The following is a 21,041-nucleotide window of genomic DNA, read 5'->3' as shown; positions in this document are numbered from 1 at the left end:
TGGTGTTGGATCTACAAAGTCTTTGCCAAACCCAAATTCATCTAGATTTGTTCCCATGTTATCTTCCAGGAATTTTATAATTTTGCATCTTACATGTAGGTCTGTGACCCATTTTGAGTTAATTTTTTGTGAAAGGGGCTGTGAAGGACTGTGTCTAGATTTTTTTTTTTAATGTGGCTGTCTAGTTGTTCCAGCACCATTTGTTAAAATTATTTCCTTGCTTTATTGTCTTGTCTTTGTTCCTTTGTCAAATACCAGTTAACTATGTGTATGTGGGTCTATTTCAGGTCTCTCTTTCCTGTTCTATTGATTTTATTTGTCTTTCTTTCATTAATACTACAGTGTCTTGATTAGTGTAGCTTTATAGTAAATTTTGAAGTTGGATAATGTCGGTCCTCCAACTTTGTTCTTCTTCAAAATTGTGTTGGCTGTTCTGGGTCTTTTGCCTCTCCCCTCTGCAGTGACCACACTTCCGGGCCAGGTGGGGACAGAGGTTCTGGTTCCGGGGTCCCCTCCCTGGTTAGCACAGCTACCAGCCTGCTGCATCCACAGAATCCCATAGCAGAAACTGCCTCCGTGTGACTATTTTAAGAGTGTGGCTGATCTTCAGTGACATCTCTTAAGAGCAATGGGGTTTACTTGAGGAGGGTCTGAGATGCCGTGCCATGTGATGCCAGAAAATTTTGCACTCATAACCTCCCTAGATGGTTGGTGTGGACCAGAGGGTGAGGGGGCACCTTCAATATAGAGTGTTTCACAGGGCAGAATGACACAGCTCGGTCCATCCTTCCAAAAGGCTCATCTCTGTGAGATGTGTGTCCAGGTGGTAAGACATTCTGTAGCAGAGCTGAGCACTTGTGAAGATGTGGAAAACAGCTCTGGTTCAGCACACATCTTTACCAGCTCCAGAAGGAGCATAGTGTAGATGGGACGTGGACAGGTCCTGCCTTGAGAAGGGCTGCCCCTCATCTGTGGGAAGGGCTTCCCGAACAACACCAGCTTTCTCTAGTGTCAGCTGCTCCCAGCTGGACAGATGCCACACGGCAGCCCCAAGTGTGAAGAGGCCTTTCACAATGGAAGAAGTCATTACAAGTGCAGCAAACTGGGGGAAGTTTTTGGCTACAAATACAAGCTTGTTTGGCATCCATGAATTCACAACGGAGAAAAGTTCTCGTGAGTGTGGGAAATTCTTCAGCTAAAGCTCCAACGTCATGCATCACCCTGAGCCAGGGTTTACTACTATAGTGAATGTGGGGAATCTTTTAGCTTCGGCTCCATCCTGAGCAATCACCAGAGAGTTCCATGGAGCAAGGCCTTATGAACGTGCCAAAAGTACGAAATCCTTTAGACCAACCGGGGCCTCATTTGACGCCGCAGAGTTCGTATTTGAGAAAGGCTTTATACACGTATTGAATATGGGAAATCTTCTAACCATAAATTTGACTTCATTCAACAACAGAGTTCACACTGGAGAAAAGCTTCCTTGTTCAGTGTAAGAACACAGGAGGAGAGCCTTTGTGAGAGAGCCATCTACCTGAATTGAACTCCATATATCTGAACATCCATACTGGGAGATTCCCTGTAAATACTAGGAATCTGGGAAGCTTTAATGAGCAGCACCAGGCCAGGGCACTTGCCAGATGAATGTCACAGAGTTTCTGTGGCTTATGCCATTCCACCTCTCCCACCTAGCAGGTCCCTGATGTGTATTTTAGTCACCCCAGTGTAATAAGGGAAGGCAGATGTTTCTTTTCTCCCTCCCATGCCCTGGAGAAAACCATGAATAGTCTGAACCTTTAGGGGGCCTCCTTCTCTTCTCTCTGACCAGTTAAGGCATAGTTCTGACACAATTTTGGCCAAGAAGACCCAGTCTGGATAACACTGGCAACTTGCTAAACCTCTTAGTTCTTTCAGTTTTGATTTAATTTGCATAGCTGACAAAGGCCACCTAGGAACGGTTTGTGGTCCTCTTTTGTGGCCTGGATCCCAGGATTTCTTTTTTTTCTTTTTTCTTTTTTCTTTTTTTTTTTTTTTTTTTTTGCAGTTCCAGAAGTCACCTTGAGGAAGGGGAGGTTGTGGTGACAACCTTCAGTGCTTTGGGGAAAAAGAAAAATCAGTTCCCTTGTACCCAGGGCACATCATATAACACCCAGCTGTTCCCCAGGTACTGCAAAGGAAGCATGTCCCCTGATGTCCAGATTTCCATTTGCTGGTGGCACTTGCCATTAAGACTACAGGGGCCAGATTGAAACAGTGTGTGTAACTAATAGGGTCTGGAGAAGACTGCACCACAGCAGAGAGAATGTGCTTCTGGAATGCATCCCCAGATGTTCTAGTGACTACAGCTGCATGACATGAGTGTGTCCACTTCATACTGGTGTGTTTCCTGGACTCAAGGGTATTGTCAGAGCAAATAAGGGTTTATTGGCTCCTATAGCCTCTGGATTGTTCACCTCAAGGCCATTGTTGTCCAGGAAAGCAAAAGTAGAGAAAAGGGGAATCCCATAGTCCAGAAATGTGACTTTTCTCACTCAGCTGGAGTTGTTGACCCACAGAAATGATCTTTATTGCTTGCCAATATTACTTGTCACTAAAAGAAGGCTGTCCTTTGCAAGGCATGAAGAGAGAGATGGTTAAATAAATATAGAGTTGCCAAACTTTCTGGTTTCTGGGAGGAAAAAAAAGAGATCTAAACTTTTTTTTTAAATTCAATTAGCCAACATATAGTAGTACATCATTAGTTTTTGATGTAGAGTTCAATGATTTATTAGTTTCATGTAACACCCAGTGCTCATCACACCACATGCCCTCCTCAATGCCCGTCACCCCACTATCCCATCCCCCCACCACCCTCCCCTTCCACAACCCTCAGTTTGTTCCCCGGAGTCCAGAGTCTCTCATGGTTTGTCTCCCTCTCTGATTTCTTCCCATTCAGTTTTCCCTTCCTTCCCCTCAGAGAAAGACAATTATCATATAGTTTCACTCATATGTGGAATATAAGAGATCTAAAGTTTTATGGAAACTTTATTTTTAAGTTTTGTTGAGGTATACCTGATATGCCATAAACTCACATATTTTCAAGTGTGCGGTTGGATTACCTTTGACATACGTATGAACCCATGAAACCATCGTAATCATGTTAATGAACATACCCATCACCCTTATATTTACCTTGTACTTTTTTATCATCTCTCCCTGCCCTTACCAGCCCTCCGGACAATGATTGATTTACTTTCCTTGACAATGAATTAGTCTGTATTTTCTAGAATTTCATATGATCAGAGTCATAGAGTGTTTGCTTTTTGTTTTATTCTGGTTTCCTTCATGCTACATAATTACTTTCAGATTCCTAAATGTCATAGTTCATTATTTTTATTGCTGAATATTGTCCTATTGTATGGATAGATAGAGTATCTGCTTATCCATTTATCTGTTAAAGGACATTTGGGCTTTTTCCACCTTGGGGCTATTACAAATAAAGCTGCATATTTAAAGCATACAATTTGATGTCTTGATACATGCTTAAACCCTTGAAATCGAAAGTTTCTTTTTGCCCTTTTAAATACATCCCTTGTGACATATAAAATTATTAATATAAGGACATATCCTACCTTTTGGAATGGATATTTTTGTATGTATATATGAATGGAGAGGAATGCCCTGTGAAGCTCCCTGAAGTCTTCCCCAGTTTTCCCACATTATCTGTCAGCTCATGACCACTCTTCATTGCGTCTGTCTCCACCACATTACTGGATTATTTTACCTACAATCCAAGATATCATATTAATTAATGCATAACCTCTTCAAGAGAATGCATTTCTAAAATGTAATTTCATAAAATTAGTAACATCACACAAAATAAACTATTTAAAATATGACAAAAATTGGGGGTGCCTGGGTGGCACAGTAGGTTAAGTGTCCAACTCTTGATTTCAACTCAGGTCATGATCTCGGGGTCATGAGATCAAGCCCCATGTTGGGCTCCACACTCAACAGGGAGTCTGCTTAAGATTTTCTCTCTCCCTCTCCCCTCTCCCCCTCCCCCATGCTCATGTGCATTTTCTCTCTCTCTCTCAAATAAATAAATTAAAAAAAAAAGACAAAAATTGGATAAGGTAAATGGGTAAACAATTCACAGACTAAATAAGAAAAAAACTAAAAATGATCCAAAAAAAACCCATGAAAAATATCTAATCTCACTAACAATAAAGATTTACAAATTCAAATAAAAACAATTGTCTAATTTTGTTTGCCCACATTTGGCAAAGGTTTAAATGTGTAACAATATTAGTTAGCAAGGAAACGGTCTCATATTGGTGGTAGGAGTGTACATTGGTATCACATTTTTGGAACATTAATCTGGCATATCCTCTTAATCTAGAAATTTTACTTTTAAGAATTTAACCTAAGGAAATAACTTAAGAAGTAAAAACAAAGTAAAAATGCAAGTAATGTAAATACCCAACAACAAGATATTAGCAAGTAAAAGTAAATTTTGCCATATTCATGGAATAATATTTTGTCATTTAAAATAATGTTGTTAATAGGAGAACAAATAGGATAGCATTCCAGTTCATGTGCCAAATTTTACAAATCTTATAAATAACCTTACTTGCTATAGACAAGAATGATAAAATGAGTAATATATGAATATTTTATTATGGATCACATCATTATGTAAATGCAATTGAGACTGATTTATTTACATGTTTAAATGTGAACAATTTGTTTCATATTGTTAGCGAAGTCATGCACATGTGCCATTTTGTCAATGACAGTATAATTCAAACAATCAATATTCAGTTATTATATCCTCTTTGTAGACCTCATGAATTTAATAGAACAAAGAGACATTTGAAATATAAGATCACAAAACTATGTTCAAAAAATAAATTACAAATTTATATGTACCAAAACAGGTATAAAACTAAATTGGTAAGAATAACAACAACAACAATAAGGACAATACACTATTTATAACATGGAGCAACAGGAAGCATTTGCTGACATTATTCTGCAACTGATCCATTATCCCTTAGTCCTCTTAAATTTTAAATACGATGGTGATATTATACTTAGGTAGGAGAATGTCTTTGCTTGTTGGCATGAAATATGGAATGATGGGGCATCACGTTGACAACTCTCAAATGGTTCTGTTGAAAAAAGTTCCTTGTACTATTTTTTTGGACATTTCTCTAAGTTTGAAATTATTCAAACTAAAAAGTAATTTTAAAATCTTCCCGAGTGAACTCACTCATAAATCACACATGTAACAATTCAGCTCACTAGTACAATTGGCAGATTACACCTCTGTACATAGTTTTATTTATAACAGACTGAAGCCTGAAGTATATTATTTTACTCCACAACTTGCCATTATATTTTCACTTTCAAAGAATGAATAAACTCAGGGTTTAGGTCACATACTGTTTTACCAGATGTAAATATAACCATATATATGCATTATGAATAGATTTATCCTATCTTATACTCTCCACAGGCAAAGTTAGAATTTGTTAGTTTATTAAAAAACAAAAATGGATATTTTGTTTACTAAAAAATTTTGTCATTTATTTTATGCATTTTACTTGGAATGTAAATTTCTAAAAAAAAGGGGATTGAGAGAGAATTATTAATAATGAAAAATGGCATTTGACTATCAAGAAATACATTTGCCACTTCTAAGGGAGTTGTGTGGTTTTTGAAATGGAATGGAATTTGTAAAATACGAACTTGAAAAAGCAAGTTATTAAGCCAGACTTTTTCCTTATATGCCTTTCTCAAATCCAGAATTATTTTACTACTTGCCTTTTTAGTTGGGAAAATCCACAAGGTTAGTTTGGCATGAGAAATTCTAATTGAACCGGGGCTGGCTCCTAGTAGTAACCATCTTGCCTCATTAAGAGCCCCCAAATAATTGGTTCAATATTCAAGCATAAAATTATGCTGAAGATGGATGTCAGAGTCATCCCAGCACAACTTCTGGAATTTATCTGGGCTAACCCCTTCCCCAACCCCACCCCCCCAACCCTCATCTTGACTTGTCTTGTGAAAACATAGCCATTTTTGCATTTCTGGTCTTCTCTCACATGTCACTTGGCAGGTCTTCAATCACAGAAGAAAATGCTTAGACACTGAAGAACATCAGTATTTGGATTAATAATTAACTCATGTTAGAAGTGTTCAGGTGATGCCTTTCAATCTTCTAAGTCACTTGTGATCTTCAGACCGTGTTTGCTTTGTTCTTTCTAATTCAAGTAGTGTTCTCCTGGATAAAGAAGAATACAACAAAATAGCATCACAGAAGCTATGAATAGGCAGGTATTCGCTATCATCTGTTACATCAGCTACTCTAGCTCCTCTCTACCTTTATGTATATATTTATATATTTTTTATTTGTATATATTATATACATGGGACATGAATATAAATTCATCTCTATATACAATATTTACATAGTATATGGTATACATATAGTATATTATATTAATATATAGAGATGAATTTATATTCATCTCTCTATATATAAATATATATGTTACTGCTTTGTTTTGTTTCACATATTTTATTTTTTTAAGATTTTATTTATTTATTTATTTTAGAGAGACCTCAAGCAGGGGGGAGCAGCAAAGGGAGAGGGAGAAGCAGTCCCCCCACTGAGCAGATAGCCCAACGTGGGGCTCAATCCCAGGACCCTGGGATCATGACCTGAGCTGAAAGCAGATGCTTAGCCGACTCAGCCACCCAGATGCCCCTTGTTTCACATATTTTATTTTTTTTTTGTCCGTCAATATCAAGTTTTTTTTTCTCTATTAACATATAATGTATTATTTGTTTCAGGGGTACAGGTCTGTGATTCATCTGTCTTACACAACACAAAACGATCACCATAGTACATACCCTCCCCAATGTCCATTCCCCAGCCACCCCATCCCCCCACCCCACTCCACTCCAGCAACCGTTTGTTTCCTAAAATTAAGAGTCTCATATGGCTTGTCTCCTTCTCTGGTTTCATCTTGTTTCATTTTTTCCTCTCTTCCCCTATGATCCTCTGTCTTGTTTCTCAAATTCCACATATCAGTGAGATCATATGGCAATTATCTTTCTCTGATCGACTTATTTCGCTTAGCATAATACCCTCTAGTCTCATCCACATAGTTGCAAATGGCAAGATTTAATTTTTTGGTGCCTGCATAATATTCCATTGTGTATATATACCACATCTTCTTTATCCATTTATCTGTTGATGGACATCTGGGCTCTTTCCATAGTTTGGCTTTTGTGGACATTGTTGCTATAAACATTGGGGTGCAGGTGCCCCTTTGGATCCCTACATTTGTATCTTTGGGGAAAATACCCCAGTAGTGCAATTGCTGGGTCATAGGGTAGCTCTATTTTCAACTTTCTGAGGAACCTCCATACTGTTTTCCAGAGTGGATGCACCAGCTTGCATTCCCTGTTTCACATATTTAAAGAAATTTTTTATTACTGCCCCCATGATTTAGAAAGCTCAGGCCATTAGAAAGCTTTGATCTTAATTCTCTTCTTCAAATCTCATGCTTTCTTTTCATTCTTCGGCAGATCTTCACATAGTGGACCTTTCCTCTCTCAGCTCCAGTGTGGCTTCTTCAGAGGCCTCCCTTCACCACTGGATCTTGCAGGATCCTTCCTCCGCCCCCCCCCCCATGTCACTCTACCCCAGACCTGTTTTATTGTTTTTTGTATCCCTCGTCACTACCTGTAATAATATTTTCTATCTACTTCAACTAAAAGGTGAGCCCCGTGAAGGCAGGGATAAGACTGTCACCCAAGGGCTTATTACAGACCCACACACAGAGCAAATATTAAATAAGCTGTTGAATACAGTGCTAATACTCAAAGCATCAACTGGCATAGTAGGAAACGCAGCAATTAGAACAGATGCCAGATGTGAACAACTGGAGTTGCTCCCCCCAGTGTACGGACTGCATATTAGCCTTAGTTAAATGAATAAGTGAATCTAAGCTTATGTCATCCGCCCCCTGTCAGGAACTTATCACTACTTTCCCTGTCACCTTCTTAAGAACACCTTCCAAATCCGTGCCTCTCACGGTGATCACTCTGGGTGGTAAAGCAGAACTTGATTATTGCAAGCCTCATGAATATGTCCAACAATATTTCTTTATACTGAGCTCTAGCCATGGGATCTCTCTCATGTTTTCTCCATTTTCCATAAGCTGGCTTTTGAAAGGCTAATTCCAGCATTTCTTCCTTCGGCCAATTTGAATACCGAGACGTGGAATTTATTACAAAAGTCTCAGGATACAAACCAGTTCTTCCTCTTGGATTAGAATTCAGCACAGTTGTACTTTCCTCTTTGCGTTTCATTTATCTTCAGAAACTCCAAACTGACAATAAAGAAGCTCAAGTATTTTTCACAATCTTTGCTCTTTCTGTTGAAAATAGACAAAATATACCAGTCTCATCACTATCGAGCCTTCCCTGTGTGCCAAGTGATGTCCACCTGCTCTACTCACATCCATTGGGTAATAAATTATTTAAAGTCAAGACCCATTTCTTCATTTTTAAAAATCCCTTCAAAATCCAGCACCAGACTTTGACTAGAAGTAGCGGCAGTAACTTCAAGTTAAATAGAGTTGAATATACCTTTTTATTCATACAAGCTGGATTCAGTATGCACTACATAAAATTAATAATGTCATGCTTCTCTTTTTCCTTCTTTCTTGGCTCAATTTCTCTTTTAGATTCTTGGAATTGCAATGATACATATGCTTTCTACTCCCCTGTCCCTGCTCTCAGACCTATTTCTGCCATCTCACTTCATAGTAACAATTAAGATCATGTTCACCTATTTATGGTTAAATTTAAATTTCATTTTATCCATTATTCACAATCACTTAACATTTCCTAATTCTTTCTCCTCCTGTTTTCATTTAAGAATTGCCAGGAAACCATTTCAAAGTATCTGGGTTTTTATTTTATCTAATCATTTCCCCCTTCCTCTAAATGTTTTTGCTAAAATCCAGTCGCTTGAAACGTGTTCCAACTTTGCCAGGAACTCCCTGGGATCAAGTAACGTTTAATGATCTGCCTAGTACTGTGCTGGATCATTTCACGTATATCTTATCACTTGACTTTCCTGTTGATATCGTTAGAAAAACAATTATCCTCATCTCAGATTTTATATAACTGACCTGAGAAAGACTAAGTAACTTGCCACTGGTTGAACAGCTGGTAAGTGGTAAAGGGGGATACGTGTCTACTGCTTTTTCCACTTCGGAAGGCTTCCGTACCACTCTTCTTTCTAAAACTCGGTCCAGAAGGATCTTGGTAGTCAGCACCACCTAACCATGCAGTTACTCAATGCCCAGTATCTTATTCCTACTCTACAATTCTAAAATTTGCCTAAATATGTCAACAGTGCCTGCTAGAAATGTCATTCATTTCAACACAAGTCAGAAAAAAAATGGTAGTATATAATGGTCTTCATGAAATCTGGCAGACTTTCAAATGTGTATCAGAACAATACAGTGACAAGGCATGGGATGGTGTCATATGGTCAGCTATGCCATTTCTAATGGTGTCAAGTCATACAATTCACTAAACATCTCTAAGTCTCACTTTCCTCTTCCGTAAATCAGAAGAAATATTAGGTTCCAACCTCACAGCACCATTTTAGGGAATAAATGAAATAATCTGTGTAAACCTCTAAGTATAATGCCATTAATGAGAAAAGTTAATTTATTAACTTGATGAATGTTAACTATCATCATCATCATCATCATCATCATCATCATCCTCCTCATCATCACTATTTTGGAAACATGCACCAAGAAAACAATGCACATCTATTTAACCAAAACAAGCCACTGTGACCCTAAACATTGTAACAAATGCCTCTTATTCTAATGTGAGGTTCTGGGTAATTTTCAGTGCCTGTAAATCCTGTAATTGTCTTCTTCAGGAAGATAGCTATATAGCACAAAATGTACTCACTGGAACAGTTGATCTAGCTTTCAGATATGACCCAACCAATAAGAACTATGCGATCTGGGATGTCTGGGTGGCTCAGTTGGTTAAGCACCTGCCTTCGGCTCAGGTCATGATCCCAGGGCCCTGGGATCGAGTCCAACATCTGGCTCCTTGCTCAGCGGGGAGCCTGCTTCTCCCTCTGCTTGCCACTCCCCCTGCTTGTGCTCTCTCTCTCTGTGACAAATAAATAAATAAAAATCTTTAAAAAAAGAAAAAGAACTGTGTGATCGAAGAAAAGACACTTACCTTATTGCTTTAATCTGCTCATATATAATAAAGGAATTGGAACATATAATAAATAGCGAAGACTCCATCCAAACCAAAGAGATTATCTCTTGGCCTGCTCCATTTTATGATAAATAATTAACATCTGTGGTAGCAAAGAATAAACTATTCTCCAGTTCCAGTTCACTAAATTCATTTCTAGCTCTCAGAGAGAGTTATTACATCATTTTAACTCCAAAAATAACAAGACATAAAAGCATTTCTCTCTAGTAGAGATTAATAAAGTATTTACCCCCCAAAAATCAATGCAATGCCAACTAGATACAGTAGTGCATTCTCTGGAATAATATAGTAACCTGCCATGATCTATTAACTCATTAACTTTTACAAAACCCTTATAAATTACTTAAGTGGTATGTAGCAAAAACATTTTTGTTTCAGAAGGAGAAAAATAAAACCTACCTGTATGTAAAATGAGGAATTTGCATATTTTGCCCAAATTTTCTCATAACATTGAGGAGAAATCTGGAAGAAGAAACTGAATCTGTGAACTTCCATTCCAGCGTGCCTAAGAAAGATGAGAAATAGTGAGATAGATAGATGAGAAATATAGGGAAAGGAAAAATCTTTTTCCTTCCTTTATTCAAGTCTGGACTGACCCCAAACCCAGATGAGGCAGATTTCCAAAGTGTCCAATCTTCTAAAAGAAGTTTACTAATAGTGCTATTCTCTTCATACAGTGAAACTGCAAAAACTGAATTTTTCTTCACAGTGAGTCACTGGGAAGACATCTGATCTTATCTGACTATTAAGCTAGTCATTTGTATTGCTCCTATTATTGAGGGCTGCCCTTCCCAGACAGTCACTGTGCTTCACAGAGAGACCTTGATTCCCAAGCAAGGGGCTGAGACACCCGTTCAAGCAGCTCTGTGCTAATGTTTCCCTCCTTCCCTTCCTTCCTCCTCCTTCCCTCCTTCCTCCCTTCTTTCTCTCTCCATCTTCCCTCTCTCCCTTCCTTCCTTCCTCCCTCCCTCCCTCCCTTCCTCCCTCCCTCCCTCCCTTCCTTCCTTCCTTCCTTCCTCAGTCTTTGTCTCTGTCTCTGTCCTCTCTCTTAAACTCTTCTTTCTAAGCCAGACTATTCCCCTAATTTCACAGGATACTTAGGTTACTTGCATAGTTATAGTTAAAACCCATAGGGCCTATCAGTAGGAATTTTTCTATAGTTAGCTTGTACTGTCATTTACACAGTGTTATATAAGATCTCACCTTGTAGGTTCAAAAGTTGACAGCAATTAGGAAAACTAAATTCCAAAGCAGAGTGCAAGCAAGCTAGCATATTTATACAAAAGTAAAAATCGTGAAAAGACAACTTCGGTGTCAGGATTCAGTTAAAAAGCCTGATAGTTTGAGTTCTCTAGATATGTCCAAAGACATTTTAAATCAAAATAAAACAAACTATAACATTTCTTAAAAGGAGTATCTGGAAAAATACACTTATCCTAACTTCCTTGATTATTTGTGGTCTTTTGTAAGTCATGGAGCAAATGAAAGGGTGAAAGGCTGCTTTGATTAGCTGTAGCTCCAGAAGTTCTAGCATGTTCCCTGATCAACTAGAGAATGTTCATGAAATGTACTCAATAAATTGTAAAGCACTTAACTATTGCTACTTACTATTTTTAGATTATCTTGAAGAAGTCAGTTCATAAATATAAGATAGTCCCAGGTCAATGACAATAACTTGAACATAATTTTTTTCAACCTAAAAGTTAACCTAGTTGTCCCCATTTGAAATAAATGTGTCTATTCATAGGCTTCTGACATAAAGATGGCCAGTTCAAATCCTACATCCTAACATACATTATTTGTTGCTTTTATTAGATCTAATATAGCAGAGATCTACATTGTAAATTTCACAGTATTAGCAAGTGTTATATCTAGCCTCCATATTGTTTTCTTTCTAATGATTTTAATTATGTTGTTATAAAGCAACAGTGCTCTCTAGCAATATTTCAAGAGCAGAGAGCATGTGATAAGTGGGATGGACAGACGTGAACCACTGCAGCCTATGGTCTTAGCTCTCTCCTCCTCTGTCCTACTATCCACGTAGCCTCCTCTCATTTCCCACTTCATCCAGGGTTCAAGTAGCTCTGAGAGTTGGGTCCTGTGCCCTCACACACAGAGGCTCCTAACCAAGAAAGAAATGACCTGCAACAATCACCTCTTCCCTGTCCTACTCCCACTCTTTGTTTCTTGTTTACAAACATGTCTAATCCTGGGTTAGAAAGAATACAGGAGAGAAGGAGAAGGAGAGAGACAGAAAAAAGGAGGGAGGCAGGAGATTAGGGAACAGAGGACAGGCAGCTCCCTTAGAGGAGCTCTCCACTTTATACAAGCCATAATGTTACAGGTGAGAACACTGAGCATTTGATCTGCAAATTCCCATGCAGCTTATTCATATCAGCCTATAAGAGGGCATATTCTCTTGACTTCCAAGTCACAAATCCTTAAAGTTTCCAAGTCTGGATTTCTATTGTATATTCTATCTCTCAGTACCAGAAATAGATTCACTGATTGTTTCTTCACTTTAATCTATGAAGTCCATTACGTTTACTACCTTAAAAACTCTAAGAATTTATGAAACATAAGAAATCACATATTAAAAGAGTCTCTTCAAAGTTTAGGCAATGGGATTCTGAAAAGTGTCCTCTATTGTTACCAGGTACTGAAGACCAGACCTGTGGTGGCATCACCTGAAAAAATTCTCATCACTAATGGCACATCAGCAACATATGCACATTCTAGACTCCAAATCCCACCCCCACCCCCCCACCCCCCCGCCAACAGAGGACTTTGGTTGTACATTTGAGTGTATTGAGACTTAGGTCAGTTGTGCTGGTAGTTTTCAGAAGTCTCCCTGTCTTCTGATAAGACCTCCTATTACACAACCACGAAAATGAATGAAGTTGTTCTCTCCCCTATGTTTAGGAGGATCTAAAAATGATAAGGAATCCCTTACATGGGGGAAACTTGAATTTCATTCTCCTCACCATACTGTGAAATGTGATTACTCTTCTCTGACCAAGATGGTTAAATTGCCACAGGGCCAGTCCTAAAAGATTTTCTAGAACACTACCCAAAAATTCAGCAAGAATAAATAACCTCCCACAGGTGAACAGCTCAGCCAAGTACAAAAAAATTCCCTTCCCTAAATTTAAAACCCAAATGTACAAGCGCTGACATCCAGAATTATATACAATTTTTTTTCATTGTTATACAGAGTACTGCCAGCTCAAAACAGGAAACAATCCAATGCAAATGTGAATGGGTGACGTCCCCAGAGGTTTCACTGACGTTCTTCCACTCGATTCTGTCCTGTCAGGTTGGTTCTTGTGGTTCGCATCATGATGGTGTCTTACCAGTGCTCTAACTCCCCTCTTCTTCCCAAACCCCTAAATTCTATAACAGTAAAGCAGGATAAATACAGTTGATCAGTTTCCCTTGCCCCTGACTACAGCTCATTCTCCAAGCACAACCTAAAAATGGGTTCAAAGGTTCTCAGGGTCTGGCTCTTGCCTTTTTCTCCAGCCTCATCTTCTGCATCCCCACCACCATCCCAAACTCTTATCTTTCTTCTGACTCTTTGAATACATAGCCCTCCCCTTCCTTCTAAGCCCTAGAATCTTCAGCTCTCCCCTGTTTACACTACCCTTTCTCCTGCTGTCTGAGAAGGAGAGGTTTCGGGAGAACTAGCATTTTCTCCAGAAGACTTGCCTCTCCCCAGTCACCTTACTATGTTAAGTCTCTCTGACTCTCTCTGCTCCCACACACCCGCTTGTGCCCAAATGATCATCTGCCTCCCCAGCCAGGTTAGGTTACAAACTCCATGGAGGGTAGGACCATGTGTTTTATTGACTGCATGTCCTTTTGTCCTAGTGCAGGACATATCTTTGGTGCCTAAGACACATTTGTTGAAGAAATCATACAAATCGTATAAGCACAGCATATTAAGTAGAAGTTACTTCAGAGCAGTTATTTACAACAACCAAATTTCTTTTCCTCTCCCTCCTTGTCACAGATTACCGACACAGGTATAATCTTGACCACTCTTCTCCCATGTCTCTTGCCTCCCAGTTCTTATCAGTCACAGGAATGTGTGATGCCTTGTCAATCACACGCCACAAAACTGGCTCAATCCTTACTGCATCTAGAGGCCTTCCCAATATAGTTTAGTCAATAAGCAGACTTCCATTTCCAAATTGGAAAACCTATCTGTTGTGGGCTGAATTGTCACCACCTGCCTCCCAAATGCATCTGTTGAATCCCCCAGTATCTCAGAAAGTGACTGCATTTGGAGATAGGGCCTTTAAATATGTGATTACTTTAAAGGAGGCGTTCAGGGTTGCCCCTAATCCAATCTGACTTGTATCCTTGTCAGAAGAGGACATTTGAATAGGCAGGGAGACACCAGGGGCTCGTGCACAGAGGGAAGACCAGGTGAAGACACAGGGAGAAGGCAGCCATCTGCAAGCCAAGGAGAGAGATCTCGGGGAACCAGACCTGCCGACACCTTGATCTTGGACTTCCAGCCCCCAGAACCGTGAGAAATTGAATTTCTCTCATTTAAGTCACAGAGTCTGTGGTATTTTCTTATGGCAGCCCTCACAGACTAGCTGAAACTCTGCCCTTATCATCGTTTTCCATTTTGAACTAGGTCTTTATATCTAAGTCCAGAAAGAAATATGAACATTAAGGAAGAAGAACTTAATAGTAATAATTCATGGGTCACCAATATGTGCCAGGCACTGTCCCAGGTGCTCCATGGTCTGCCAACCTTTTCTCCACCTAACAGCTCAGGGAACTCAGGACTGCAGAGGTTGAGTAATCGTAATCAACCCAAGATCATACAATTAGCAAAGAGGAAGAGACTGCATTTGAATATACATCTGTCCAAGACAGCCGAGTGGTCCCGAAAGAGCAAAGGCTTTGGGAGCTGCATGATGGGTTTGAACTCAGGTTTGTTGCTAAATGGCAGAGTGTGACTTTGGGACAGGTCATTTGCCTTCCATGAGCCTCAGTGTCTTCAACTGTAAAACGAGGATAATACTATGTATCTTGTAGGATTAAATGTGATACACAAAAGAATAAGAACATAGTATAGATTCAAACATAGTCAGCTCCTCTATTCTAGCTCGTGCAGGGAAAGTCAAAACAAGAATCCTTGACCCCAGCATTTGCAGAAACAGCCTTATTTTCAGCAGTGCTTTTTGGTTTCACAAAGAAAAAGTCTATTTCTATATTGATTTATATGCGATCAATTAAAAATTAAATAAGCTGATATCTATCAGATGACTGACTTGTCTCTATCTTTAACCTGGCCCATGACTAGTTGCATCTTGGGATATCTATGCACAACCTGGGCATGGGTTGAAGGAAAATCAAGTGAAGGCTCGTTGGTTTTAGCAGGTCTGAACTGAGCCAACAAAGAAAGACTAGTGTGTGTATGAAAATATATACTTGATTAGGAATTCTGACTTGAAGTTAAGTTTATTTTTAACTTGCCTTTCTTAAAGAAATCACTATTCAATCATGGCTAAAACTACTGCTCAGCTACAATCATCTCAAAAAGTTTAATTAAAAAAAATAAAAAGAAGTACCACTTAGTACCACACCTTGACTCAAAACCACCTCCTTCAATTTTCTAGATAAGTGACCTTGGCCAAATTCCCTAATGTCCTTAAACCTATTTTCCTCATCTGTAAAATGACCACAATAATAACTACGTCACTGTTTGGTTGTAAATAATAAATGCAATTATATATGTATAGTGCTTAATGATAATAGCATTTTCAGAGCATTTGCTATCTGCCAGTCACTGGTCTAAGCACTTCACTTGAATTTATTTAACTCAGTATAGTCTTTACAACAACTTTGTGAAATAGGTACTCTTTCATCCTCATTTGACTGATGAAGAAGCTGAGATTCAGAGAAGTTAAGTAACTAGTTCAAGGTCACAGCTAGGAGGCGGCGGAGCTCAATTCAGAGGCAGGCAGTTTGTTGCAGAGGCTATGCTTTTAGACTTTATCAGATGAGTAAATGTTCAATACCCAATACCTGCAATTGTATTGAGAGAAAAATCATCCCTTTTAATCTATTATTTAATTTTGCGTTTTATCTGTTTCCACTTAAAGAGAATTTTGTTCGAAGTTACTAAATAAAGTAGAACCTGTAAATAGGAATGCTTTGCAAAATTACGTGAATGATGGTTTGTTCCAGATTTAACTTAGTTTCACCTAAGAATTATTTTTTTAATTACACAAATTACATTGATGATAAAATTATATAGCTAGTGTCAATGAAACTAAATAATGCTATCAACACAGAAGCTGAGAAATGTATATCAGAAACCACGGGGAGATGTGTTTACTGGGTAAAGAGTACTTTTTTTGGTTTTAGAATATACATATATAATGTTCTATAGGTATTTTTATGTCAAAATGTACATTTAATACAAAATATGAAAAAAAGTATCAAGACACTCTGCTTCAAAAAATACCATACCAATGTATTTTTTCTAGTCTTGTAAGTTGTGTAAAAAGGGTAATCATAATATATGGGGGATCTCATCATCTAGTTCAAATTTTCCATCTTCTCTCAAACACATATCTCATATTTATCTGTACTTTTCTTCATTCAACATGTATAAGCACACACTTTGGGTAGCCCTGTGCTGGATGCTGGAGATACCCCGAAAAAAAGACCCAGTTCTCCCTTCAAGGAAAACTGACACACAGAGTTAGTCAGATCATTAGAATAACGCGATCAGTGTTTTCACTGTAGAATTTTCATAGCTGAGTTGAAAGACAAGAGAAGAAATTAGGAAGGGAAGCATCCTCAGGTGAGAAGACAGAAGATGGCAAGGGCCCGAGGCTTGGCGAGTGGGGTAGGTTTTAACTGATTCCACTTCCTAGACTCTAAAGAGAGGCTACAAGAAAGACACGGGGCGTGGAAGGCTATGCCCTCTTCCCATGCAGTGCCCGAGAGTTTGGGTATTTTACGGATTTTGAAAGTGAGAATGTCCAAACATGACTAGATCAATAGGTTAGAACTTTTCCTGGGAGGAGTGTGGAAGCTGAATTGGATTTAGGAAATTTGTGGGCAAAGTAATTCAGGATGTGAATTCAATTGCTATCACAGGAGAAAGTTAAGGGTCTGAACAAAGATGGTGACAGTGGAAGCTGAGAGGAAAGGGATTAAAAGGTACTAACTGCCCTAGATTCCAGTTCTTCCTATGTACTATAAATACATAAATAAATAAATAAATAACCCAAACAAACAAAAAACTGTTTCTCACCTTTTCTTTTCTATCTCACATGTATTATTTATGAATAATCCAGAAGTAATTAGTTAGAACAGATATTTATTGCATGACTTTGTGCCAGACACTGAAAAAGTGCTTTATATGTATTACATAATTTAATTTTCACCAAATTCTTATAGGAACTGCTACTCTACTAAGAAGAAGTCTGAGGCACAGAGAGTTGAAGAAACTTGCCCAAGGTCAGACTGCTGGTCAAGTAAGATCCAAACCCATTTTGTGTGAGTCTGAAGCCAACGCTCTTCTGTACCCACAGACTGCTTCGGGTTCCTCTCACTCTCACAGACTCCTGGCCTTTTAAGCTGAATCAGTCCTCCTGTCCTTCCTTAGAGGAAAAACTGGTTTTTCCTCTGATCTTTCTGACTACTGTCTGATCCATTTCTTTCCATGTAATATCTTGAACTCCTGTGATACCCATTTCTCCCCATTTTCTCCTTAAATTTCAGCCATTTGGTTTCTGTGCCTTGTAAATTTATTCACACTAATTCTTTTCTTGAAAAATCCGAAGCATTCCTCCATCTGTCCTTTCCTTGTGCTGCTTAGAGTAGTCTGTATAATTAACCACTCCTTTCTTCTTGAATCTATTTTCCCCCATATGTGCTGTAACACTTTGCACTCCCAGCATGGTCCGATGTTCCTCTAGTGGTTCCTTCTCTGTTAGTAGTTCCTTCCTGCTGAGGAGCTCATTCCTTTTCTTCTCTGTTCTGTGCATGCCACTAGAGGTATTGGGTTTTTGTTTATTTCCTTTTTTTTTTTTTGTCCTCTGCTGTTCTCTTTCAATATGATCCCTCAACGCACTCTTCATATTATGACTTTTAATTATCATGATAGAATGTAAATCTCTTTTCCTGTCTTAATTTCTCAACATTTTTTGAAGACCCAATTTCAAATCAACTTGGAAGTCTTTCTTCCGGCTTACTGACAACGTATATTTCACACAGCCCGCCCAAACGCCTTCAGTGCTGACCCAGTCACCTGCGCCCATATCTCCAATAAGTAGCAAGGAAGTACACAAAGGCTTCATTCGGCTGTTAGTTAAGCCTTTTTGCCTGACTTTCATCTCCCCAAAGGCTTAGGTTTCATAATACATGCCAACCAGGTATTAAGCTTACAGAACTAAAATTGAAGCCTGCAGGTGATAACAAGAAAAAAAAAAAAAAGTGATTAGGTCAGAAGAACAGCCCTGGCTGAATGCATCTTGGATACACAGCTTACACTCAAGTTCCTGGAAGACTGAGAACCTCTTTCCCACACTGGCAACTCAGAGCCTCCAAAGCTAGTATGATTCAATGAGTAAGCATTCCATTGAACCAACAGTTCACCAGGCTAACAGCGACTCTGGAAGTCCTGTGCAAGTAAAGATGACACACAATTGACACTCGGATCGCCGAGACATGGGAATTCAGATGTAAACTTAGATTGAGACAAAGAGCAACACCCCTAAGGTTTTGCTGTTTGCTTGTTTTTGTTTCTTATTGTGGGGGCGGGGGGGGGCGAGAGAGGGGAGGATGTTCGGGTAGGAGGAGGAAACCAAGCTCCCGAGCCCCTCCTCTGCCCTCCTCTTATCCCGGTGGTCTTTAGCGCACTGAAGGTAATCTTTTTTGTTTTGTTTTGTTTTGTTTTGTTTTGTTTTTCCTGTCAGAGCCCTGCCAGCCGCTCAGTCAGAGGCCAAGGGGAGGCTCTGACCCGGGCTGCGAGTCAGGAAGGCAAAGATCGCGAAGCTTGGCTTCTCGGAGCGCTCAGGGCCAGGTGACACAGCAGTGGGTTCCCCGGAGCGGGCTTGACAGTTTCATCCCCGCCCACTCGCAGGAGAGCGCCCGGCAGGGCTGGCTGCACGCGCGCGCAGGGGGCCATAAAAGCTGCGGCCGCGCCGAGACGCCGAGCTCGCCCACCGCCCCGGAGCAGCGGCCGCACCATGCACGTGAACGGCAAAGTGGCGCTGGTGACCGGCGCGGCGCAGGGCATCGGCAGAGCCTTTGCGGAGGCGCTCCTGCACAAGGGCGCCAAGGTAAGCGTGGCGCCCGGCCGCGGAAACTTGTCTTCCCACCCCGACCCTCGTCCCCCCACCCAGCCACATGACTCCCCGGGGAGCCAGGGCGCCGCGCCCCGGGCTGCCCACCTTGCCGCTTTCAAAAGCTGCTGAGGCTGACCGTCTCGAGCAGACCTCCGAAGCTGCTGGGGAGAGACCCCCAACTTTAACTGCAGAATCTGAGGTCCAAGAGGGGAGCGTCCTGGTGTTTATTTACTGTTCGTCTGTTTCACAAGCTGCTCAGGACGTCGATGCCTCTCCTCTTGTCTATAGGTAGCGCTGGTCGATTGGAATCTTGAAGCAGGTGTAAAGTGTAAAGCTGCCTTGGATGAGCAGTTTGAACCTCAGAAGACTTTCTTCATCCAGTGCGATGTGGCGGACCAGGAACAACTGAGAGGTAAGAGAGGGGGAATCGATCCATCAAATCCGATCCATCCATCGGAACATGCCTTGAACAAGCAACGACCTGAAGGCAGCCCGGGCCAGAGAGCCAGCCTCGGTGCAGGCAGATCGGCTGCCTCCTGGAGAGCAGCCACTTAGAAGCTCCAGTAGATAGCTTGGACTGTTAGGTTTCCTACCCACATCCCGATAGCTATAAAGACCAAGGGGGGAAAACCGAGACTGCTTGAGAAATCTTTTATTTTAGTCATTTGGCAGCACATAATGTAATCAAAATTCCTTTGTGTAATCAAAGACCGTGCTGCTGCAGTAAGTATTAAGTGACTGAAGTTGCAGATGGAACTTGGAAAGTTGGAAGTAGGCTAAGGGACTGTGGCAAACAACTTCTCCCAGAACGCTGGAAGATGCAGAGTCCAACGACGACCAAATGTGGCAATGTTTCCTTTTAAACATACTAGAATGCAAGATCAAGGATCATCATCACAGACATGCTAGATGCTTTCAACCAAATGTTCTCTCTGGTTTTTCCCCTCTGAAATGGTACTTTAAAAATAATAATAGCTGTACTGCAGTGTTAGAATTGCAGAAGAAAAATTTCTATCAGACTTTCCTCAACACTTTCCTGTTTCCGGTCTACTCCCTTAAAATAGAACAATCTACTTGTGAGATATCAAGGACAATATTGGTGTGTACAATAAACAGATTTGGTCATATGGAGGCCTGATAGATTCGCATAAAAAAAAAAAACACCTTTTTCTGGAAAAAAAGTAGAAAAATAAAATACATGTATTTCACAAAGTTTTATTGGAAGACTAAATTGTTAGGCACATCTTTAATGAAGGCACCAAAAATCTTCCATAAAAGTCATTCTAGTACTCCTGTTCTTAAACGAACGCTGAACATGTGAATTTCTTTGAAATGTTGGGATATTCTGTAAGAGGGTAAAGATGGAGTGGTACCTTAGAAGGGAGTGTTCCCCCA

The 21,041-nt window shown here is 39.9% G+C and overlaps 1 protein-coding gene and 1 long non-coding RNA gene across 5 annotated transcripts in view; one reads left to right on the top strand and one right to left on the bottom strand.

The window, feature by feature from the left end:
* Window positions 1-6,222: 6,222 nt before the first annotated feature.
* LOC118535776 (uncharacterized) lies at window positions 6,223-19,939 on the bottom strand. The gene is made up of 4 exons (XR_004917338.2): window positions 19,752-19,939; window positions 10,720-10,825; window positions 9,997-10,206; window positions 6,223-6,268 (listed from the first exon to the last, which is right to left on the bottom strand). It is a non-coding gene; the product is annotated as an uncharacterized LOC118535776 (long non-coding RNA).
* Window positions 19,143-21,041, top strand: part of HPGD (15-hydroxyprostaglandin dehydrogenase) — a 31,329-nt gene continuing 29,430 nt past the window's right edge. The window contains exons 1-2 of one of the 4 annotated variants that reach the window (XM_078069449.1): window positions 19,143-19,640; window positions 19,935-20,058. In XM_078069449.1, coding sequence (XP_077925575.1) covers window positions 19,548-19,640; window positions 19,935-20,058 — 217 coding nt within the window. In that variant the 5' untranslated portion in view covers window positions 19,143-19,547. The remainder of the gene's footprint in view (window positions 19,641-19,934; window positions 20,059-21,041) is intronic. The other 3 variants (XM_078069448.1, XM_036092340.2, XM_036092337.2) reach the window with 3 other exon arrangements.

This window comes from Halichoerus grypus, chromosome 3 (genome assembly GCF_964656455.1).
Source record: "Halichoerus grypus chromosome 3, mHalGry1.hap1.1, whole genome shotgun sequence".
In the NCBI taxonomy this organism is placed as follows: Eukaryota; Metazoa; Chordata; class Mammalia; order Carnivora; family Phocidae; genus Halichoerus; species Halichoerus grypus.
The sequence above is the reverse complement of the archived record's forward strand: the minus strand, read 5'-3'. Positions and strand labels throughout refer to the sequence as shown.